Source organism: Diadema antillarum, unplaced genomic scaffold (genome assembly GCF_040938485.1).
Source record: "Diadema antillarum isolate AM-2024a unplaced genomic scaffold, OU_Dant_1.0 scf00000008, whole genome shotgun sequence".
In the NCBI taxonomy this organism is placed as follows: domain Eukaryota; kingdom Metazoa; phylum Echinodermata; class Echinoidea; order Diadematoida; family Diadematidae; genus Diadema; species Diadema antillarum.
In genome coordinates, this window is record NW_027270897.1 from 3,044,343 (window position 1) to 3,070,267 (window position 25,925).

The 25,925-nt window shown below is 37.2% G+C and overlaps 1 protein-coding gene across 1 annotated transcript; it reads right to left on the reverse strand.

Moving 5' to 3' along the window:
- Positions 1-1,281: 1,281 nt before the first annotated feature.
- On the reverse strand, positions 1,282-24,950 carry LOC139718569 (neuronal acetylcholine receptor subunit alpha-10-like). The gene is made up of 7 exons (XM_071630039.1): positions 24,849-24,950; positions 12,966-13,108; positions 11,261-11,305; positions 6,219-6,328; positions 5,216-5,435; positions 2,349-2,667; positions 1,282-1,787 (listed from the first exon to the last, which is right to left on the reverse strand). Exons 1-7 carry the CDS (start codon positions 24,934-24,936, stop codon positions 1,282-1,284), a joined length of 1,431 nt encoding a protein of 476 aa, XP_071486140.1. The 5' UTR covers positions 24,937-24,950.
- Positions 24,951-25,925: the final 975 nt, after the last annotated feature.

Sequence of the window (25,925 nt, forward strand, 5' to 3'; positions counted from 1 at the left end):
GGTGACGTGAATGATACATGGACACGTGATGGAATACTGCAAAGAAATTTACATAATTGAGGAATAGTCTGAACAGTAGTACACGTATTTACGAGAACAAACTGTAAATTAGTCGAATATCTATGTGTGTCCCATATCTCTTAAAATTTACACCACTTGCTGTTTTTCGATTAAATCTACAAAGATACATAGTCTGATAGTGCGAAATTTACTGCAGATTCAAAGTAATTGCTGCATATCAGAGACTGGCGTTTTAGATATGAACACTTCGATATCGATATCTCAGAAATTTATTCAACTCACTTACAAATGATCATCAGCATCACGACATGTTTCAAATGACTTAGCTTACGTCCCATCACCTATTCGCCAACAACTTTCATGACACACATCTTACATCGAACGTATCTACATGTTGCAGCTCACACTTTACTCCCGGTCACAGAGTGTCGACAAGTCATTGCAGCGACCTTCAGGTCAAGTCAAAAATTACTCACAAGTCTTAATCAGCGATATCAGCAAATCCACATGTCAAGCGTTCTATGATTGATAATGGAATCACAAACAGCGACCAGAATGAAGATGAGAATGATCATTGACAAGACTGAAGAAGAATAATAGGATACTTTGGTACTAAGTCCACCTTCATGGACGTGTGGATTGAGTAAATGCAGCAATATCAGTAAAACACATCAGTGAAAGTTTGTGGAAAATGGGACAATCCGTTCAAAATTTATGAAATTTTAAAGTATCTGTGCAGTCACTCCTGGATGAGAAGACTACTATATTGTGATGTCACATGCCTAGAACGATATAAGGAAAATATAAAGAGAATTTTCACAAAAGTTTTTTTTTTTTTTTTGAAAAAAGTGCGCATTTCCTCGACTTGTCACTGATGTATGTTAAGGGTAATATTATTCCCCCTGCCTCCTCAAAGAGGTAAGTCGAGCGTTCTTTTATCATACGAGAAAAATGAAAATATGTTGAATTTTCTCTATGTTTTGTCATATTGTTCTACACATGTGCCATCATACACTGTGGTAGAGCTTCTCATCCAGCAGTGACTGCCCAGAAATTTCAAAAATTCATAACTTTTGAACTTATAGTCCTATTTTCCTCAATCTCTCACTGATGTGTTCTATATACTAAAATTGTTGCATTCACTCAATACACGTGTCTGTGAAGGTGGACTTGTCCTTTAAATGAAAAGGTTTTTTTTTCCTTTATCAGGTCGGCCCGCGATACAGTTTATCTATGCAGCTGATAACTTGTTTTGCTTATTTACACGGCTCTTCCTGATGCGAATTTCACAATGAGTGCTATCAAAACTGTGCATGTTACCACGAGAACTGTCACAAACAGAAGCTTGTCGATGACGCGAGCGAGTAGACGCCACTCTTCAATTATCACGTCACGAGAAAACTCCAACGATTGCCGACGGTCGAGCGAGCTCGAGTCGTTACCATCCACCACGTTGTTCCGGTCATCCACCTTCATGCCCATCGCTGTGACCTCTGACCCGTTCGATTTCAGTTCTAACTCGACTTGCCTGGAGGACGAGGCATTGGCGCAATTATCCTGGTGGCTGCTTTGGGCGTGGCGCGAAGAACGCACCGTGGAAACGCGATGGAGGAGTTTCCGGTGTGCGCGTGCATGGGTGAGGAGGATGAATTTCCGGAGGCTGGCGGGGACGGGTTTGAATCCACTCACGTTGTAGAAGCGCAAACTGAGAATACTGCAGGCAATGGCCAGACAGCTGCACATGACCATGAAGAGAAAGAATATTCCTGTGGGAAGACAAAATGTGAACTAACTTAGTTCAGCTTTAATACAGACAACGACTCCATCACAAGATGTATCAACCTTCATTGTCCTTTACTTTCCAGCATAGCAAGCCAATTATGAGAATAGGATAGTGCTTTTTGACATTGTTTGTTCAGAAGAGTAGTCCTATTGGGATACATAGAGATGAATGAAAGTTTTTAAAAAAAGAGTGGTGAATACGGTGAATTACAAATTATGGCATGCCACTGATTTCCCTGTTTAGTCTCTCTTAATGTTTCAAAACCCACTTCAACTGTCCCATACTTTACTTCATAATAATTGGCTGCATGTGAAAATCTCCAAAAATTTTCATTATTTGAAAGTTTGAATGTCAGTGAAGATAAACGGCATATTACCTTGATTTTGATCTAACTTTTCATATCGACTGAAATTCCTTTTGAAACACCATTCCGGCTTATTTTAAACTTTGATTCTACACCTTTGAAACTTTGATTTTGATGAGGTACTGTATAATGCCAAGTGTTAACAAGTATGTGCACAGTATGTGAATTCCCCCAACTCACCAAGAAGAGGAAGCTCTTCGCCCAGTGGCGGCATCAGGCCAGCTATGAGTTGTTGAAATAGAATGGAGGCCAGCAAATTGCTCACGGCAAACTGCACTTTCTCTCCTGACTCGGGTGGAATCAGATAGACGAGGGTGTTGGTGAAACAGAGAAGAATGCTGGGTATGATCATGTTGAGCAGATAGAAGGCGTACGTGCGCGTCAGAACAAGTGTATAGCGGACTGTCGTATACTCGGCTGGGCAGCAGTCGTACGTAACGGAGCGCTCCTCTCGACGGACACTCGACAGATTCCAAACACCATTCCCGATGAAGACATTCTAAGGGGAAAATATAGACATCAGTTGAAGATAATCACTAACGACTTGGAATATCGAGGCGTTAAAGTCATGACAGTCTTCACTGTTTCTATATTGAAATCGACGGGCTACTCGTATTTCCAAGTTCCGTGAAATTCAATTCAATTCAATTCAATTCAAACTTTATTTCATTTTTCGAAAAGAACATAAACATTTCACTTTCATTGGTAACAGAGAATAAGGTTACATATTCAGAACAAAGTAAATTGAAAAGAGAACATAATTGTGGAACCTTGGGGTAACAAATAATGTTGTAATGAAAATTGACTGAAGTGATATAGACGATATAACATTACACAAAATATCGAAAAATGGAGGGACCCACTAAAAAGGCAACGCTTGTAGAATGTGGGCCCCTCAGGTACAGAATGTCAATAGAAAATGAACTGATGCAAAAAGGGGAAAAAAGATCGGGAATAAAGTCAGATTAAAAAAAAAAGGTCTGGAAGCCCAATAAGAAGACAGAGTAACGGACAGACACACATACACAGGCGAATGAACATTAAACGAGACTGAGACGACAAAACTTGTGAAAGGGGACTTCAATACAAGACAGAACGAGACAAGGTTGACATAAAAGGAAGACAATACAGCGGACAGAAAGGAAAAGCAGATCCAGCGATCCTCGACAGAACTATGTCGAAAAAATATTGGGATGCGAGGAAGGGATACATAAATATGGAAAAACAGAGAGAAATAGATGCGGAGGTACTACAAGTAGAATTGAATCTACTCAGTATGAGTCTCAGGGCAACAGGGACGAGAAAATATGTGAGAGTATATTATTGGTAATCAAAATTCTTCGGAAAAAAATAAGATGAACCAACAGGCTGATTCACTTCTGTAGGAACATAACATTGCAATAGAAACAACTTTAATCTCCTTTTAAATGAAAATATAGAAGGTGAATTTCTTATGTCATTATTCAGAAAATTCCAATATGTTGGGCCAGTATAAATAAGTGTGTTCTTAGCAAGAATCGTTCGTAAGAGAGGTAAGTGAAATTCATTGGAACGTCGAGTGGGATAGTCGTGGAATGATTGATTTCTTTGAAACATAGAATCGAAAATGGAGGGGAGTGAGTTGTTACTGTACGTATACATAAATTGCCCCAAATTAAATAAATACAAATCTTTAATATTTAGCAGCTTATTTGCGGCAAATAACATATTTGAGTGGGAGGGTATGAAAGGATAACTGATGACACGGAGAGCTTTCTTTTGTAGAAGGAACACTCTATCCAGTAGGTTCTGGTGAGTGTTGCCCCAAACTAAAACACCATAATTAAGATATGGCAATATCAGTGACGAATATAACATACGTAATGTTTTTTGTTGGATATACAATTTCATTCTATTTATAACACCTATATTACGTGAGATTATGTTGGATATATAATCAATATGTAACTTCCAGGAAAGTTTGTCGTCAACAATAATTCCAAGGAATTTAAAATGTGAAACTTGTTCTAAATGAAAATCATTCAAAACTATAGCTGTACTCAAAATGTCAACAGTATTACTAAAAATCATATATTTCGTTTTTTGGGTATTCAATGATAATTTATTGGCTCTGACCCAATTATTCACTTTTTGTAATTCAGTATTGACTTTTTGAGCAAGAAAATTAACATCATTGTGGGCAAAAAATACACTGGTATCGTCAGCAAAATGGATAAAGGATAGTACATCGGATGCCTGGCAAAAATCATTGATATAAACAATAAATGATAGTGGCCCTAATAAACTTCCTTGTGGAACGCCAAAATTCACTTCTCTTATTACTGAAAGATTGTCTTTAATTGTAACAAATTGTCTTCTATTTCCTAAATAACTCCTGAACCACTCCAAGGCCTTCCCACGTATTCCGTAATGTGGACCGAAAATGGACCGAAGGCGTGGGCCGTCGACACAAAAGAGTTTCGATGTGTTTATAGTTCGTTTAGACTGATATGTCATGGATTGCAAAACTAGAATTATAGTCATTAAATTTGAAATCATTATGTACGCGATGTAGGGCCTACAACCTCTTTCATTCTTCACAAGGACATTGCAATGGTCATTTTATAGTTGGCACATGTACACGTTTATTTTACACGCATGACATACTTCATGTAAAGGTCACAAGGAAGCTGCTGGTAATATCAAGATGTCGAAGGCAAAATGGAGACACATTGTGCGCCCGTCGTGCCCATGGCTTGGAAAGTCTGTGCTTACTTTGGTCTACATGCTGATGCTATGAATACTGTGGCCAAAATGAATTACCTGTAAAGGTTTTTTTTTTTTTTTTTTTTTTCTTCTTCTTCTTCTTCTTCTTCTTCTTCTTCTTAATGGAACAGGTGAACATCTGTTTGTAGAACTGCTATTGCTGTTTTTCCATCACTGTTGTCACCTTTTGTGACACAACATTAAACTTTCAATTACAATCTTCTTTTTTTTTTCTGGCCTACTGCCAAAGAAAATGTTCCAGTTGAAACTTGAGTCATTATCCAGACGTTCAAACTACTAACCTGGTTTGCATCCGCGTGTTGCAAGAGATGGAGATCGAGCTCTTTTCGGGTGTAGACCCAGGAGCTGAAGGACAGTTCGCACATCTGTACGTCGAAGGGGAAATACATCACGTTCACTCGACACGAGGTGGTGGCAATGATGGGCGCGTACCACGTGACATTTCCTTCGTAATCAGCAAGAATCAGGGTCTTGGAGATTCTCATAAAGTCTTTGTCAACGCTAGGAGACAACCAAACGTAAAACTCATTTTAATACATTGTTGTAGTAGATATTTTGGTTGGGTTGTGTGGTCACTATCACATGGAGTGAATGAAGCATAAAGTGTACTGTCTATTCAACAGGGGTAATCATAGAGTAGGATCCAAATTAATCCTCTGATTGGTGTAGCAAGGATAGAAGCAGCACAGTTTGAGATTAAAAAGTTGCTGATATATCAATTGTTTTGAGTGTATCGCATGCTGTCAGACTCGTGTGATTTGAATGAATATCAATATCTGTAAGGGAAACAAATCTACATTGATGTTCAAACAAAAGCCGGTGACCCGATTCGATTTAAATGCAAAGGAAAATAGATAACACGTTAGCTCTTCCCTCAATTTCATGTTGATACACTTTTCTTGAAACTATAGATATAACAATATCATGAATGTTTCATTTCATTCATTGTATCCCTAGGCATCAGGCTTGCATGCTGATAAAGAAGTAGAGAGACTCGTTCTTGAATGCTGGAAGCCTGGAATTATGACTGGAGTTGAAAAATTAAAATGTAACTTTTTCGAAGTCTCTTAAATATATTCTCATCAGCTGTTTACATTTGACATTTTTCAATATTCTTCAGCGTCTTAGAAAATCTTACAAGACTTTAAAACCGGATGTTTGTCATCCACGTCAAATAGATTCAGACACACAATCACACAAACACATATCTCGGTATGTTGGTAATATGTCTAAACCGATGGGTAACGCCCAGGATATTGATTAATTAATTGTATTTTAACTTACTTTTCATAGAGATGTATATCTGGTTTCCATATTTTGTCTGGTTCAAACTCAACAGTGGTGACTCCCGAATAATTGGCAGGATTCCATGTCAGAAAGTCGTCCTTCCAATCCTTTAAGAAGATACGAGGGAGAAATATACAATATATTAAAGCCAATTCCACACACCTTTAGCCTATTAAGGTAACATATCACTGGATTTTATGCATGATCGAACACATTCGTTTTTCTCTTTCAAGGTGCAAAAGCAAAATTTGCTATGTATGGACAGTCTGCCACGGTGTTAATTGCTAACTGGAAACAAATGATCAGGGTTACTCAGAGATTTTATCTTTGAATGAGAGACGATCGATTAAACATTACGATTGAGCCTTCACACACACCCTTTGCTAAAAAGGAAAGGGAAAGAGAAGGCGATTATTTTCATGAGTTTCACTGTTTGACAGTTAAAGTATCCCAACAAGGTATATGGACTATAAAAAAGGAAAATCTGTGAAGAAGAAAGATACCGACTCTATGGAGAAAAATGTTAACTGCTTAATTAATAGTGCTTTCTTCTTCTTTTTTTCAATTGCACTGGACCACTCAAACTTATTTCACGATCTGTTTTATTTCTGTGCGATATGACTGAATTTCATTTCGCTTTTATGTTTAGTTATACCTTGCTTGAAGACAATTGTGGTTCCTGTAATTTGATATATAATCCATTGAGTTTTATTAAAGGCTTGTATAAGAAATACAAACTTGAAAATGTGTTTACCTTTTCTTCTGTTTTGCTGAGTGTATGATTAAAAAATTCTAACCGAGTACAATCTTTACATTTCATTCAGTAAAAGTCCGATAAAGCACATTAGTGTACAGCACCTAATCCATTACTAAAATGATTATACAAAAACCTATTCCTACATCAAAGAAACTGATTATCATTCATTAGGATTTTTCCGCCCAAGTGTGCGTGTCGTTTAGGAATATCCATGAGTTATCAATGTCTAGCACAATGCATTAAAATGTGAGTGGGTCTTGGCACAAAGTAAATGTTTACAGTTCTCTTGATACGGCTGGGTCCAATGGGCTCTCGTCACTGCGGCCATCTCGTGTAGTGTTCAAACATCGGTTGACATCATTGCCCACGTAGTTATTTTACCATGGCATTCAGCAGTGTTAGGGGATATTTCAACAGGCTTTAGAAATACTCCAAAATATACGAATATTAAGCGATCATATATATTCGCAATACATAATAGCCTATACAGGATATGAATTGTGATCATGGAAAAGACAACAACATAACAATGAGAGGACGTATTAATTATCCAATACCACCAAAGTACTGATTCATATGTTTGACCAGATTCTCGTGATTTCCACCACATTTCTATACCCTAGCATGAGTATTAGATCATTATCAAGATCAATGTAGCAATATACAGAGTATTAATAACATAAGTTTAAACGATAACATAAGTTTGAGATACGACATTTGCCTTGGGCATAATATTTTTCAATGGGGTCCTTTTTATATTTTACAACAAAGATTAAGACGTATTATTCATCTCAATAATTGAAAGACTTCTGTTTTTTCTGCTTTTATCTTTTTGTATTAGGCGATAAAACCAGGTAAGAATGATTATAAACAGATGATTGTGATAATCATAACGATAACTGCAATGATGAGGGTAATAACATGAAAAGTTTTATTGCGAAATGAGCTAAGCGCCATTTTTAAGCATTTAAAGTAAGTCCATCATCAGATAGAGCAGAATTACACCTTTCTAGTAATACCTCACTTGTGACATAACATGGAAAATGCTAGATGTTATGATTAGAAATATCATGTATTTTCTTATCATTTTCTTTGTTTTTAGCAGCGTTAATCACAAATATCTCAACTTAAAAAAAATGGAGTCAGCTATTTTTGCGATAAAACTCTTCATAAGATACATATAAGCTACATAGATATTGTATGTAAATGTATATGATATATATATATATATATATATATATATATATATAAACTTACAGCATTCGGTTACTATAGTACATGGGAAAAAAAAAGGAAACACTGTGGCAGAAGTACACGCTCATTAATCCCAGGCCGTCATAATTATCATAATTAGCAGAGAGACTATGCCACCGGAATTAAATAAGTCCCAAATGAGCGCAGGCTTGTGATAGCAATGAGATTGTTTCTCCAGATGCATTTTGGTAGACCAGGCCTGCAATTTGACCTTTACGTAGTTTCCCTGAGGCACCCATACTTATCAGTGTTGTTCTTTAAAAGATATAACAGTGTATCGCTATTGTAATATTGCTGATCTTGGGTTAGGTAATACATCATATTAAAAACCGGACTGCAATGAGCTCTTTAAATCGTTATCTACTGTAGATATGAACTTGCGTTGACATTCTTGGGAATTTGTTAGATCTTGATTCGGTTCCGTTCAGTTCGATTTTATTTCTGCATTTTTTCAAGGAAATCATATATGAAAATGACAACACGTGTATCTGAAAACAGAATAGGAAAAGACGATAGGGGATTCATAGAATCATAATCACAATCTTTAAAGTTTAAATACAACGACGATGAGATCAAAGGAATTGAGGATACACTTGTTTCCAGGTAAAGAGGAAGAAAAGAATGCAGGAGCCTGCCGTCTTTAAGCATCTGCTTGATAGTGATGACAGCCTCAGAGTCTCAAAACAAAATGAAATAAGAAACTGATCATACTTATGTTAAATACTGTAACATTTCAGCACGTTCTGCCCTCATTTATCTATCATTGAACCAAGCATTAGTAGTCAGCTCGTCACACAGCTGAAACAAAATTTTGATAGAATAGTCCAAATAGTGTCACGACTTTGCTAAGGTATGCCTCAGGGTGTGTTGGATTATAAAAGACATGTGTATTGTGAACATGTTTCGTGTAATGAGTGACGTCAGGCAGGAGAAGACGACATTAACCCTAACAGGTGCCAGCACTTTAATTGTACTTGAAAGTGGCATTCGCATCTATTAAGCCGCGACGGTCGTACACCACACTGTTGTTGTCTGCAATAATCTCGATAATCTAATATTTGTTGTGAAGGCATTGTGGCACGTTTCGAACTAAATCACTTATGTCACCAGTGACAGTTCACAAGTGACAATTGACAACAGCTGATCTATAATATAAGCACGAAAATCAGAAAATGAACTGTGAAGTCATGAAGAAGTGTCTTTTTTTAACGTGCATATTTTTTAAACAGTTCCTTCCCTCCGATAGCACTATCTCGTGCAGAGTCGTTAATAGAAGAATATCAGGAATATTGCCAGCGATGTTAGATATCAGTCTAGAAAATCTAAATATAATGTGCATGTACATCCCCCCCCCCCCCATTGGTGCAAAATAATTCAAAATATAGAAATATATCATAATAATACATAAATATATTTTTCACATGTCATCGCATGCACCTTTTAGTAATCGCTGCACGCATAAACGTTATCATGAGAGCAAATCATTGGGCACACAGGAATGGAGTAAACTCATGTCATGAATAATGCCGTGCAGTTGGTAGAAATGACCTTCAACTGGCAATGTTATGGAAAATGAAAGTTGGAACGCCATGATAAGCGACATACGGGAGCGAGGCTGGAGTCATGTCTGATAATGATAAAAGCCTCCCACTGAAACTAAATAATTATTATCAAGGTACTGTACGGACCATTTCTCTATCAGACCAAGACAGGTTGAATTCCATATCGATGTTTGGCCCTCGTAGAGGCCGTCACACAGACATACAGTTTTACATACAATAGATTATCAAAATTTATTATCTGGTCTTGTCCCATTCTTTTGGTGAGCAATGGTCAAACGGGTGTGTTGCGCATGTACCAGCGTATTTCCACACTATCTCAGCAAATGCTACTAAAATTTAAGATGTTCCTGAATTGAAGGACAAACTGCAAGTATGTTTATTTGTGGTTTTGTAGTATCACAAGAGCAAGTGTGACAAAGATTCTGTGAAACAAAAGACAAAGATGTCGTTATTGATAGTGTCCAGCGGTTTGGAGAAGGTGACATTAAGCCTTGATTATTCACAAAGCAAGATGGACGGTACCCGCAACAATGAAACTGTAGTCTAGCTGATGGTGCTGACTGTCATAAAATGTGTTGAGTGTGGTGCGCTGATCAGATTTTGTGTTTAGATAAAACACCATCAGTTTGGGTTTGCCTTTGTGGGGATTTTTTTTTTTAGATTTCTTTGATGCTATAATGAAACTATTCTTTACTGGCATAGAATCATCTCAACATCAACTTTTACAACTTCTGCCCTGCATCGACCATCGAAACATTTTTGCTACAACAGTCGTAAGATTCCCCCCTCCTCGGTAATGACATTAACAATCCCCCAAAGGCATATACATACAAAGTTTGTATATGTCTATATATAGGGTGTGTGGGTGTGTGTGTTGGTGTGTGTGTGTGTGTGCGTGTGTGTGCGTGTCTGTTTATGAATGCACGACCTATACCGCTCACACGACAAATTGAATGGAAACCGCCAAAGCAAAAAAAACAACAACAAACAAACAAACACAAAAACACGGCGTTTTTCGTAGATGAAGGAGCTCATGAAAGTTGAGTACGTTGTCGGACTCATTGCATAAAACGAGCTTCAATATCGCATTACATACGTGCCTGCGTTTGTGAGTGCACAGACCTATATAGATGAGTGATGTGAAAGATGACAGGCACAGCTCTAATGTCCGTGTTCCTACTTACTTTCTACTCCGTAATACATGCACGTAAGTTATGCTGTTTGAGATAATCATTCATTATTTTTTTTTCTTGAAGCAGACAGTGCTTACGATTCATAATATCATGCGTATCATGCAGGATGGAAGACAAGGATTGCCCGTATGTCGTGTTGGGGTTTGGTTCTTGTTGTTGCTGCTAGTGTGTAAAACCTAATAATCTCTGTGCATTTTGTAAATGAATGTCTTTTTTTTTAGTTCACATCATATTAGCTCTTTATGATGTCATAGTCCGTCATTTTGTTCTTACCAGTCTCTGCCAGGCACTAAGGGTCAGTCTTTGGAGAGGCTCGTCCTACGCAAATCAGGAGACATCATGCAGCAAGAAAGAGACATGTAAGAAAAAAATTACATCACTTTACTTTGATCAATTTATATAACACCATATACTTTGATAGATACATAGAGAGAAGTAATATTAAATACCCAGGAGAAATTTGTTCTCATCATTATTCCATCCTTTTTCTTTCAAGATACATACCAGTGAAAAAATATAAATGATGACCTGATAACACTGTTGATAGCCCGTTGCCGGACAGTATGAACAACATAATTCTATGTGGTCACAAGAATCTTCGGCTGTTTTCAAATATGTTATGGAAAGAATTATCTGTGATCGTTATCTGTATAGCAATATCATCACAACATTGAATCTCCTCAAATTGTGTAGCTTCGAGCAAAGCAGTGAGATTGTTATTCAATGAGGCGAGAAGTTTTACCTTTATATCTTACTCTAAAGATCAACAATGGTTTGACATTGTGTTTTTATAATATTGCAAGACAATGACATCCCATATAAGACCATAAAAATATTATGTGTAATGTGTCCCCATATTTGACTGTGCATTATAAAACTAACAAAAAGTCGCACGACTTGATTTTCCCCCGACGACTCAAAACAGGTGAAAACGGACAACCTAGTAAATCATTTGTTTTTGATATTTTCTGAAAGAGCAGCTCTTCTTATATTTATTTCTTAAGTTTGAGATCATAAAACGAAATGAGTTATCTTTTTGCATTCTTATGCTACAACACTTTGTTTCGGTCTGAGATAGACTTTCTCAGATTAACGCGTTCGAAGCACAACAAACCCTTCTAACACTTTGTGCTTCAAACTCTAATAACTCTTGAAAGGATGATGTTATTGCTTAGTTTCCTAGTATCGACAACAAACCCTTCTACCACTTTTTACTTTCAACTCCTTCAACTTTTGAAAGGGTGATGCTATTGCTTTGTCAGTTAATATTGGGCATGACTATTATGCACTTACTGATGTGTAATCTTTCAGTTTAGCTTGTTAATCCCATCATAATGGTTGCTATGGAGCTTTATGTCCTGTTCTTTGTTCAATTCATTACAGGGAGTACAGCGGGGTGAACTAATTACCCACTCAACTGAACCTACGTTCGGATCTCTTTTCTCAATACACACTCCATTAACTTAGATGGGTTTGGAAAATCCCCCTGTTTTGAAGTATACGTCATTTTAAAGCTTGGAGTCTGCTCTTTTAGAATCTGCCCTAAACTTAAGAATGGCGACTTTTTGGTGGTTTTGTGATGCATTGCCACATATGCAAGGCATGATTCTTTGTTGCAGAGCCCCATTGACAGCCACTAAGGTTTCATGGAATCTTAGATACTACCTGTTTCAAGGGGCCGTTCTTCATAATCAGTGCTTGCTCATCCTTTCTGTTTTATTGCAAGAGAAGGAATTTATGACTTCCCCTTACTATTGAGGTTTGAGTCATAGATTTGACTGGTCGTTGTATTGCTGTTTAATATTGAATATTCAATTAATCCTTGTCTATCCCGATTAACCTACTACCTACTGAGAAATAACGGACCACGACTGTGACTGTCCCATGTATTAAGAGGTGCAATCAGCTCCCCCCCCCCGTCATTAAAAAAAAAAAAAAAAAAATATATATATATATATATATATATATATATACTTACAAAGTCAATTATCTGCGAGATGAGAAGGCGGTGGTAGACGTTGATTTGTTGAGACATGTTAACGATGGGTCTGACAGCGACTGAGCCGTAGGCGGACCTGAGGTTCTCGTAGAGACGTTTGCTGGGATTCATATTTGCAGAGCCTGCATGTCGTAATTAATGACGCAAGGAAAATCAAAACATGAACTAGTTTTGAAAGAGTCAAAGCATTGCATGGACAGAGGATAAGAAAGGTAACGAATTAAAAGTAGAAAAAACAAACGTTCACGAGAAATTAAAAAATGATTACAATGGCATAGATTAGCATTATTACAAGGCCTCATTTACACAAACCATCGTTTGTTCGTTTGTTTGTTTGTTTATTCCTTAGGGTCCATCTTTTTCAAGTTCCAAGATACTCAAGTTTTCAAGGCATATTACGCCTATTTATAGGTCAAGAGGGACTTGATGAGTCATTATCTTATCCAACGATATAGGCACTCTGTAGGCTTCGAATCCAATCTCACCTGTTGGACATACAAAAGCCAACTGTTCTGAACATCATGCAGTGTGTATACTGTGGCAGAGTGGATAAGGTTCCTGACTTTCAATCGGAGATCACGAGTTCGAATCCCGTGAAGTGCCTAAGTCTTTGAATAAAATGTATTTTACCCACAATGTCCCTCTCGACCCAGGCCTATAAATGGGTACCTGGTAATGCTAGGTTATGATAATGGCAGGACTCTCGTGGTAGAACATTGGTAACAGGTAAGAAGCTACCCTGGATATAGAAAAAGACCGTATCATTATTATAACCTGAACATGTAAAACGCATGAACACTGAACGCTGAACGCTGCATGGGAAACAATGGACGCAAGGAAATACATCAAACATCGCTTTCTGCTGACTACGTCAAGATGAGATGGAAAAAAGGAAATCACTGAAACCACATTGTATTTACTCTATATCGTCCAGGGCAGAACTATTCAATCATGACGACAATGTTTTTAATATTGTCTTGGGTAAGTAAGAGACGATTTATGCCATGCATGGATGCGGTCATGACCGCCCTTGAAGTCATCACGAGCAAACATCATTGTAGAATTAGTGGAGCCATGATCTTTTCAGCAGTAGGTTCATCAACATTACAGTTTTGTAATTATAGAGTGTCCCTGTATTTTCAGGACCATACTTTTCCACCAATAGCTGAAACTATTTTACTATATCATGTATAAACTCGCTATGCTACAGAATGGCATTCAGCTGATGAGCCTGACGGTTCAAGCCTTTTTGATCCTCTTTTCTCCACCTGTAATGTCAGGAAAAAGACGTCAGCAAAATTCTCTGTATTTTAGATGTTGTTTGAGACCAAACTCATAATGGTTAATTTTAGCTCTTTTATATCTTCTATATCCTTAATATCATTCCCAAATTTCATGCTTTTCTGCTAAACGGCTTTGCTTTGAAACCACGTCGTAGTCAGTTAAACCCCGATAATCAATACACCATTTAATGTGGTAGAGTTCGATCATTAGTTTCCAATGAAAAAGATCAAAAAGATCCGCTTAGCCGCTGAGTTACAAAAACAATAAAGGTTAAATATTGTGGTAGTTATGTTGTTTCATTGAAAGGATGACAGGCCAAGCCGACTCCATGACAGAATTTTCATTTGAGTCTACATTCGTTCCATGCGTCATCCACTCGCTGTGTATATGGCAAAGACAGCGATTAAATACAAATCCCACTTTAAACAGACACCTCATCCATAAATTGGTCCATTACTGGCCGCCACTGCAGAGTGCATTGTGCATTAAGTATTAAGCTGGAATTAAGAGCCAGAGAGATGCGGCTGTAATTGACACTCGAGCGTGACATAAGTCCCAAGGTTGCCAATCACGAGCCTGATGACAGTGCGATATACGCTGCTCACTTTCTGATTTCATGCACAGAGATTGATAGTGTTGTTTAAAAGTGGAGAAATAAGCAAGTGTAACGTTGACATTATTCCCATTTGATGTATAACATCAAAGCCCAGATCACATTCCTTTCTATAGTTAAATGGAAAGTGTTGTAGCGAGGCGTGCGTTCAACTTACTGAACACGTTTTCTGCTATCTTCGTAGCATTTTTTGTGATTGATCGTTAGGTCGTCAGTCCACTGAATACTCTTCGTTGTAAGGGGCTTTGGAACATTTTTCTTCTTTTATAGATTTTAGTGTGTGTGTCTTAGTGTGTGTGTGTGTCTTAGTGTGTGTGTGTGTATGAGTGTGTGTGTGTAGTGATGTAAGTTGCTTTTTTGTGTAATGCTGTCTTTGCCTGTACGTATTCGGTTCGATTACGCAATATCAATAACTCTGATCAAATTGGTCAAGATGACTAATATAGGTTTTCCCGGTCAATTTCATACTATTGTCATTCAAATTCATTTAGCGTGCGGTCAAATTCATACAGCGCACGCACGCGGAAATATTCGGGCATTTAAATTCAGAATCCGAGCCATCAATTTCATTTATTGGCATCTATTTCATTTTCGTGAAATCAAATTCACGATTGGGCGTTCAATTTCCAAATGCAAGCATTGCATTTCCTACTCGTGCATTCAAATTCACGCGACAGTCATGTGATAGTCCCGATGAGCTTGTTTGGAGCGTTCAATTTCATTTTCAGGCGATCAAGTTCCTACTTCGTGCGATCAATTTAACGAGGAAAATGGACTGCACCTTTTTTAAGAAAGGAGGAATGGCATACACAACCAATGAATGCTTGCATAAAGTGTAATTATTATTGTTTCAAGGTTCTACATTGTTCTCTGTCCATGTATTCTTTGATTTTCATCTCAAGAAATTCTAAACTGTAAGGTCCAATCAGCAGTGCATCCAAACAACACAACGACAATCTAATCGTATTTCTTGATGCATGCTGACAACACGCCCAAACACTAACCACACAATGGTAATACATCAATTTAAAGACAAACTGACACACAATGACCTCACATAGTCCCGCAAAAAGTAAACCAATAAGATAGCAATAAACAACAAATAAGAGGTATGCAATGTTCATGTTATCAGCTTCAATGTAGGCCTAGTCGAAATTGCTTTTTTTCGAAGGTGTCAACCAACCTTCCGAATCATGCTCTTCTGTAGGCATGTACAGTGCCTAATGTTTGTTTGTTTGTTTGTTTCATTTTCCATCTAAGAAGATGGCTGCAATAGCTGGATATAAGGTGGGGCCACTTCACCGGGTTAAACGCTCTGCTCTTTGCGATATCGAAGTGGGATCTTTTGCATGCATGAGTTGTGACTCTGTCACACATGGGACCTCCATTTTATGTCTTATCAGAGGGACATGTGCCTGCGTATATTCCTTTTCGTGAAGCCCGAGTTCATATTTGTCAATGAACAGGTGGACCTCTACTGCAAAATGAATATATAATATTCATCATAAATCCCGATATATTAAATAATAAGTAAAAAAAGACATACATGCACGGCCCTAAACTAACTAAATTCCGGCCTTCTTCTAAATTGAATGCAGCTGTTTGGAACATGGTTGCCTATTCACGAAGTCGAATGACCGACGAGATTCCGTCGCCAGCTTGACATGAATATAGTGAATTTGAATGCTCCGACAGTGAATTTGAATGCTCAGATAGTGAATTCGAATGACCGGATTTTGAATTTGATTGCTGATTCAGTGCTGCGAGCGCGGAATGCGTGAAATTGAATGCTCGGAATAGGAACTTGAATGACAAAAGTATGAAATTGATCGGGCAAACCTATTGATAGTGAGACTGTCATAATTATATTCATGGTTGCCAGGTCTTCATATAACTCTTTGATTTTGTAACAATCTGAATAAACTCTTTCTTTACATGTACGCATTGAAATGATTCAGCCGTATAAGCGAGTGGAATCCTAGCTATCATTTTGTGTTATTCATTTAGTACGATTTTAACATCATAGAACGAAATTCGAGTAAAGAATGCAAAAGGGGGCCCGGGAAAGGTGCATGAGTGTAGAGAGCTGGAGAAATGACCTTGCCCCATACAAAACGTCTCAAGAGTTTCATCTGCGGGCGTGTATAGTTGTCAAATACGTCTTCCTGCTGTAGTTTTCTTTTCTACACCGTGCGTGTGCCTCGGGTTGATTTTTTTTTTTTTACTATAACCCCCTATCAGTAAATATCGGATGGGAATAATTATGGCAGTTATCCACTATGGTTCATATAGGCTACGAAAAATGAATTCAAAACTAAACGCCAAAGACTATAGCATCTGTGGTTCACCTACAAAACGCTATGGTCAACGTTATTCAAATGTTGTTATTTGGGAACACATTACGATATTACACACTAGTTTTGTGCAATTTCACCATTCAATAATATATTTCAAATGAATTGATAATCATTAAAGCTATTAGCTAATGAAACACATACGCTAGCAAAAATGTATACATGATACAGAGAAACTGATGTTAATAAAAAAAGGTCGCACTTCCAGTGGAAACCTGAGTAGAGAATAATGCGTAGTTCAAAGGGTGCCGCCAGATAAGGGCTTCGTGTATGTTATATGAAAGATACTCCACCCACAAACCAACATCACAAGTGTCTTCATCTCCGTATTAACCGTCGCGCTGATGGTAATTTCTCTGTGTCGCTAAAATCGCCACATTTGCTCCGCAATGAGCAGAATGAACAATTAACATGGTCTGCCAAAATGGCACAAGTCCTGTCTTAATTCATATTTACTCCATAATACATTATGCGCAGATAAAAGACTGAGACAGGACAAACGAGGGAATTATGCCAATTTGTATTTCCTATTTTCACTCCTCTGTCGTCAGTGCGAAAACGCCAGAAATGGGACGGTAGGTTGTGTGAACACGGCCCCTAACCTCTCCACCCTGCATTGCTTCCATTCCGAAGCGAAAATTACTTCAAACAGTATCGACCGATAATTTCGAAGCAAAAAAGCGCTGAACTTTAATAAACGGATCATAAAACGCATCACAAACGAAAGTCGCACACTGAATACAATGTACATGCATCAATCATTTCTTGATTGTTGCTCTCCACAGAAGTCATAGTCTTGCTATAGATAGCTTACTTTTAGGTGTTTACAAAGCAAAAGCAGCTGAATTATATCATTTTTCTTGTATCGCTTATACACTTTTTTTTTTACACATTGCAAATCCAACAGAGATGAAACTAGTCAATAAGCAAATTATGTGTAATTATGCTATCAATAGCGTGATAATGCAGAAACAAATAAATCAAATCAAATCAAATCAAATCAAATCAAATCAAATAGAAATAAAAATCAAAGTATTCCCAAGCCTGGTGGTCCCCTTTAACTTTTAGTTCACAGGGAGGGTATACATCCAAACATCAGGCCTTCTTTCTCTCTCTCTTTCTTCCTTCCAAAGCTTTTTTCTTGTCACTCTTGGTCGTAGAGTATAGCATGTGAGGATACACATTTTCCTAATCGCTTGCTCTGTCTGTCAGGGCCAACTGTGTGAAAGCGTCGTAATAATCACAGACGCACATAATTGTTCTGCTCTTCGACGTGTGTCTGTGTGCGTAGGACATTGTTTTTATCATGTACTTGAGCGTGTGTTTGGATGAAATAGTGTGTTCTTGCGTGAGCGTGTGCGTATGTGTGTGTGTGTGTTTGTGTTATAATGTGTACTCAGTATATTCGTAAAATGGAATATCAGTATAAGATGTGGAATAAATCTGTGATACCAGCAAAAAAAAAGAAAAGAAAAAAAGAGGGAAAACAGTTACATAATAGCCACGGCGCCTCAATCTTCTCAGGTAACAGTTATTGTACATAGGACTGTGATGGCGATCCGGTACATTTGTATACAGACCGATTTCTTATCGATGTTTAAGACAGCCATTACTCGTAAATAGGTGGGCAATACCCTGCTACTTCGGCTTAATGTCAATCTTTGTTTACTAAACAAGTTTCATAACTTTGCATACATCAACCACACGCATACTAGTATTAGAAAGGTTCAATTTAACCCACTCGACACCGTTTGGTACCGATATCGTTTGGTCCCGTACAAGAATACGAGGGAGGTGAAGGACGTAGTTCACAAGTTAAAAGCAGTAAAAAAAGAGTCGTGGACACGAGGGCATTATTCTTACTGAAAAATGTTATATCCGCAATTTTATCTCCCTGAACATATATTATACTGAATTTGTCCCTAATTGTTACTGCCATAGTGTCTAGTCAAATGTCTTTCTATTGCTAAAGTTTTTCCAGTTTATTAAAAAAAAAGTTAATAAAGAAGATGTAAGTAATTATCGCCCAATTTCTCATTAGACCACAATTTCAAAGATTCTCGAACATATTTTTTGTCGTTGAATGATGGCAATACTTTTTTGTGATTCTCAATTTGGACTTAGAAAGAACACTCTACTTCTGACACTCTGCTTGTTTCTATCGACGAAGTAACCCATGCTATTGACGATTCATCACAGACAGTTGGTATATTCCTAAACCTGTCCAAGGCCTTTGACACTATCGATCACGATATTTTGTTATGTAAACTCTCGCATTATTGGATACGTGGAAAAGCCTTGGACTGGTTCAGGAGATATCTAACGAACAGGAAACAAGGATCTCTCATGGGCCTGCTCTCGTTTATTCTTTATATGAATGATTTCAAAAATTCATGTTATGTTTGTCCTCCCTTCTTTTTGCCGATGATCGAATATCCTATTTTCACATCGAAACCCAACACCTTTTTTTTTAGATGAAGTGAACAGAGAGTCAAAGTCAGTTCAAATGTGAATTTAAGCAAACAAGTTGTTTCTCAATGTAAACAAAACCATTTATATGTTGTTTAGTAATTCCGTCACTCATTTGCTAGGCGATATAAAAATGAATAATGAATGTTTAATTCAAGTTGAATCGTCTAGATTTTTTAGGTCTTTATATTAACCATGAATTATCATGGAAATAACACATAGATAACTTATCTAAGATGCTTTCAAGAAATACCAGAATTTTTAAAATAAATAAACTCAAATATTTTTTCCCAAGTATGTTTTGAAAAATGTATATTCCACGCTCAATTTTTATCTGAATTACGGTATACTTACCTTGGGGAACTGTGCAAAATCCCACCTTGAGAAAATTTTCAAAATACAAAAACGGGCTATTCGTTCAGGCAATCTAGCTGGCTTTTATTGAACTCGTTATGAACTTGATTTTAGATATATGTTCGTATACTTGTGCATTTATACATATGTTATTTTTCACCCAGTTCTTATTCTGTTTCTTCTTTTTTTCCTTTTTCTTTCTCTTCACTTTTATTTCTTCTACCCTTTGTATCTTGCTATTTTAGCTTTCATGGAGTTTCGTCATGAGTATGTTGTGTCCTATCTCCACTGCAAATCAAATTTACATTGGTATATTTTTTCCTAGAACCTGCGGTCACAAACTTTGCTTTGGGTTTCATTCATATTTCACATGTTATAGAGAGTTGTCTTTTTATGTACATAATGCTGATACACTTTCTAGTCATGACCCGCTTATATTATTTTGTATCTTGCTCGTTTTTTGGTTAGTATATAGGCCCAATATATAGATTTCAAGTGAAATATGAAAATAAATATAATGTGTTCACTGTTCGAGTGTAAGACCAGTGTAATTTCAATTAATTCAATTCAATACAATTCAACCACAAAGCTTTGAAAAAATGCATGTTTGGTAACCTATTTTTTGTCAAAAAAACAAATTAAAGGATGGAAACGTAATACAGAAATGTTACTGTTTTAATAGAAAAGGGCTATTAAAGACCCAATCAAACAAGCGGACTTGCTATTTATTTTGTTGGACAACTGTTAAGCAGGAGATTTCGATATCAATGGTAACTATTGTGAGCGAATTAATCCATAAATTTGGCAAAATTTTTGACGAAAATCTCTTCATAATGCCAACATATCAAGCTATCAGACACCATTAATGCAGAAACCTGTAGATTGCGTTTTTTTTTTCATTCACAGCACCAATGAAATAAATCCTCTAATCAAAACACGTAGTGAGAGAACTTTCTCATATGCTTACACGTTATCGAAGGTTGCGACTGTTAACTATCTGACTATGTTAGCTTAACAATCATGCGAGTTTCCCGAAACTACATCACAAATGCTTTCCATGCAAAAACAAAGAAGGGGGAGACAAAGTAATGGTCAAGCCAACTGCACACGGTAGCATGTTAACATACTGCGCTTCCAGTCGCATTCATAAATTACTGCTTCATGACACATGATTGGACGGGAGCAGCACGACTAATGGGTGCCCGCTTTCCCCGCGCGACGACAAAGGAAGATTCGCGGGAAAAGTCTGCTGACTGAAAATAGCCGCGTCAGTAAAGAAACTCGTACCAGCCATACCAACACAAAGCTTTTATTACAATTATGTGTATATATATATATATATATATATATATATATATATATACATATATATATATATATAGTTGAGACAATGTAGATAACAGAAGATGTCGCATGAAACCGGCATCAGCATCATCACACCATATATATATATATATATATATATATATATATATATATATATATATATAGATATATATATATAAATTATATGTATATGTAAGTCGCATACGTATTGACAGCTCTAATTTCGAAAACAAAAAAGAGATATTCATAAATCAATTCATTTTGAAATAACATAATTACAATGCATGCAAGGTCTGTCTTCTGAACATCATACCTTGATTCGACATGACATAATTTAAAGTCTTAAACTTGCAGGTTTTACTACTCTGGGTAACCAGTCATTTTCAAGCTGACAAATTCGGGGTCTTTTTAGGAGATAGTATTATTCGTATGTACGTGAATAGTTAGTAATTCAGTGGTAAGTAGAAGGGTGCAATGAGGTTTAGGGTGAATTTTTATAAAAACTTCAGGCTTTGCCACCTTAGATATCCCTTTGGTCAGATTGCTTTTCAGTTCACAATCGAAAGTCTTAAAGGTTTAGCACTTAATACTACGAGAAGGTCAAACAAGTCATTAATCATCCGGGATAATCTTTCTCTCTTCTTGGGTCTTAAAGCTTTAACAGTTCACTTTGTTTGTACACCTGAAATGTTCTGCTTTGACGAAGAATGGTAGAAAAGGTCGCAGACTGTGGTGGAAGAGAAAATGTATAAAAAAAAATCTCTCTTTCTCTCTGTCTCTCTCTGCATGATTTCATTTCCAACATAGCCCTTTTCAGAGCTCCTCAAGAAAGGATAATCTCCAGTCCTTCTTCACTAAGTACTTCCACTTTCCTCTCTCTCTCTCTCTCTTCTCATCTATCCTACTCTGCCTTTCTGATACACTGTTTTGTTAGATCTCCACTCAGTTCCTTAAAGAACTGACATAAAAAAATGCCGTCTTCATTTCGAATGATGTTCTTTTCTCATTCCTCTATAAATATTTCCTCCACTTTTCTTCTACTTTTCATTTCGTTTTCTGTCGCTCACGCACTCTCTCCTTTCTCTTTCTCAGTTTCTCTCATATCGTTCTAGCTTTCTTACTCCCCTTCTTTGCCCCAAATAGAAAATTTCAGGTCTACACACACACACACACACACACACACACAAACACACATGCCGAACCATAAACTCTCTACTGTTGCAATAACTATGCCTTATACAGTCCCTCAGGGAATATATTTCGTGGATTTCTTTAAAGGCATTATTTAGCATTTGCAGGTAAAACAAAAAATAACAGCTTCAGTGCTTCAAAACAGTTCTAAAATGTGAATTAGGGATAGGAACAACCAATGTAAAAAATTGTAACTAGTATAACCAATGTTAAGTAATTGTTAAATATACAAAATGTAAATAATAGTTATGATAACATTGTTTCTAGAATAAACCGTCTACAGTTATGGTTCATTGAGAAAAATAGTGATATCTCCTTATATTTTAGGTCTTAGGCCTATTGCAATTTTTTATATAGTAGGGTGTTTTGAGATACAACTGACCTACACATATACATCAAATGAGATAACTAGAACATTTTATAAATCACTGATCCCAATGGTGAACAGTACCTTTAATCATTTGTGTTGCTTTGGGTGGCTCCTGGCGCAGAAAACCCCGTTTCGTTGTAAACAATGTCCAAAGTCCCTGCTGGTACAGTAAGGGTTAAAACCCGCTAACTTAGCCTAAGGTTGACCTTTGGATATATTTTTCATGTCTTACTTAGTTTCCTGCCCTCGTTAAAATAATCATGACTTCAATTCATAACATACAATCAAAGGTTCTTCCTGTCGATGTAATGTGCCAGCATGGACGGTATCTAGGTCAACAAATGGAGGCTTATTTTGTTGGTGTGACGTTATAACCTATAACAAAAAATCAGAAAGCACTGGGGACTACACGCCGATGACAATCCGTAGAATTAAAGAAAAAGAAATAAAGTTGCGACATTGCTGGGATTTTCAAAATTGTAAAAGTAATAATGAATTCAATTCATAGCATACAATCAAAAGTTCTTCATGGCGATCACTGCGCCAGCATAAACGCTATCTAGATCAACAAATGGAGGCTTATTTTGTTGGTGTGACGTTATAATCAGTAACAAAAAAAAGTCGGAATACACTGGGGACTGGACTCCGATGACAACCCGTAGAATTAAAAAGAAAAAAAAAAAAGAAAGCTGTGATATTGCCTGGATTTTCAAATGCAATTTTTCAATCATTAAAAAATTTTAACAGTGGTCATCCCTGAACGACTCTTAATGAAGAGGGTAAGATTTAGAAAATTATCCACTTAATTTCGACGATATAAAATTTTTCAATTTCAATTTCAGTTTATTTTCATATTTCTCGATGAAAAAGTACGTCAAATATAACAAAATTAAATGAAATACATGACATACATAGAATATTGCAAATATGTAAAACAAAATAGTGGTCGATCTGTTAAGTTTGGAATCTGTGAATGAATGCTAAAGAAATATGAAGGAACCTACTTAAAAGCGAGCTTGTTGAGCGTAGGTCCCGGTTAGAAACGAGTTTAAGATTGAGAAGGGGAGCACGGGTACAACAATGACCGGAACATAAGGGAAAAACAAAATAAAAAAGTACAAATATACAGTTATATAGCAAATTCTTCTCTAGTGCAGGTTAGGGGTCGGAAAAGCCACATGCTGTATATAGGCGGATGAACCATTGTCGTTCTGGCAATACAATATGACTTAATATAGTCATAATAACAATGATACCGTTCAGACAGTATTAGAAATGTGTACATTGCGTGTATTAAGAAGGGAACACATGCACCTGCAAATCCATTAAAAAAGACATTCAACAACCAGTTGCAGTGCAGTGAAAATGTGAAATACCAGCTGTTTCCTCGTCCCAGCTATCTTTAAAGAAGGAAAAATATACATAAACACAGTGATAGAATTTAAGGGCGCAAACAGCTGGGCTCTTAAAGTCTGGTTTAACATGACAACAACCCTGGAGTACAGTATAACGGGATAGTCCTGAACAGACCACTCTCCGAATAGAAAAATGTAATGTTATGCAGGATTAGATAACAAGTAACTCGTACTAGCCCTATACAAAGATCATGAACGCAAAGTGTTGTCAATGATCTTATCTCTAGTTACAATACACAATACAATACAATACAATACAATCGGATCATTTATATAGCGCTCTTACACAGTCAATAACTGCTTTCACAGCACTTCACAACAAAATTCAGTCACAGATTAGCATTAAACAGAAAAGTCTTAAGATTCTTCTTGAAGACATCGCGGCCTATAACAACTATAATACCACAACATTTACCACTGCCGTAAATGACGAGTGACAAAATACGATGAAAGAAAACGTAGCATATTGCGCATCAAAACCGTTACCTTTGCCTTGGCAAACAAGTAGTAGGCTTAGGATGATCCATGATATCCCTAGCAAGGCTGTCTGAAGACCAAACAACGACGTCGCCATCCTGTGTCCGTAAATGTATGTCTCTTGTTTATTTGTTTTTTCTCCTGTCCATCGCTTGAAAGTACAAAATCACTCCACTTATTCTACACCGTGAAATTCTCACAGGAGACTGAGAACACTCACAGTTTTCGCGATACCAGCGACATTTACGGGATTGCTCGTAACAGGGGGGTGGCTTAAACATTATACACGGCGCTGGCTTTCATGCGATGCGTGCAGTAGAGGACGGTGTCTGCATGTCGCCCCGCCTGAGCACGTCATATTGCGAAATGCTACTTACTTCCCGATGGTGATCATCGAGAAAATGATCAAAAGATGGCGCTCTTCCGGTTTCATCTTTGAGCGTGTCGAAGAGTTGCCGGCTTATTATGTCATTTCATTTCCCTTCATTGTTCAGTGATGATGTTATTTATGACAATATATGATCTTTACGTACGACGACTGACTTTATCAGGTGCTAAAAAATCGCCCTCAGCTTTCTCCATCATTACAGATGCATGAATGAAAAGCTTCTGTTGGGTTAATCAAAGACTTATGTTAAGTCTCGAACGAACGTCTAATTCCCTTTTCTATGTTACTACCGCACGTCCACGAACACGCCCACACGCATGTACTAACATCAACTGACGTGCAGGACTACCACACCTTGCGCCCAAGCGTGAGTACGGATTCCACGCACATTATACACACGACATCAGTTTTCGTATGCAAAACGGAAACGAAATGTCGCGTGTCCCCCCCCCCCCCCCCCCCACACACACACACACTTTTCACGAGCTCTGATTATGACATAAAAAGAGGGAAGAAAATATGTAATGTTCCCCCATTAAACAAGTCTTATCAACTGAACTCAAAGTGTAAACACAGAACTGCCAAGGAATGATTGAATCAAGTCCATTGGTATCTTTACCTTGTTCTCTTCCACCACATCGGCTGGATATAGCTCCGTCACATTGAGCTATACGTACATCCATTGTCGTTCATACTGT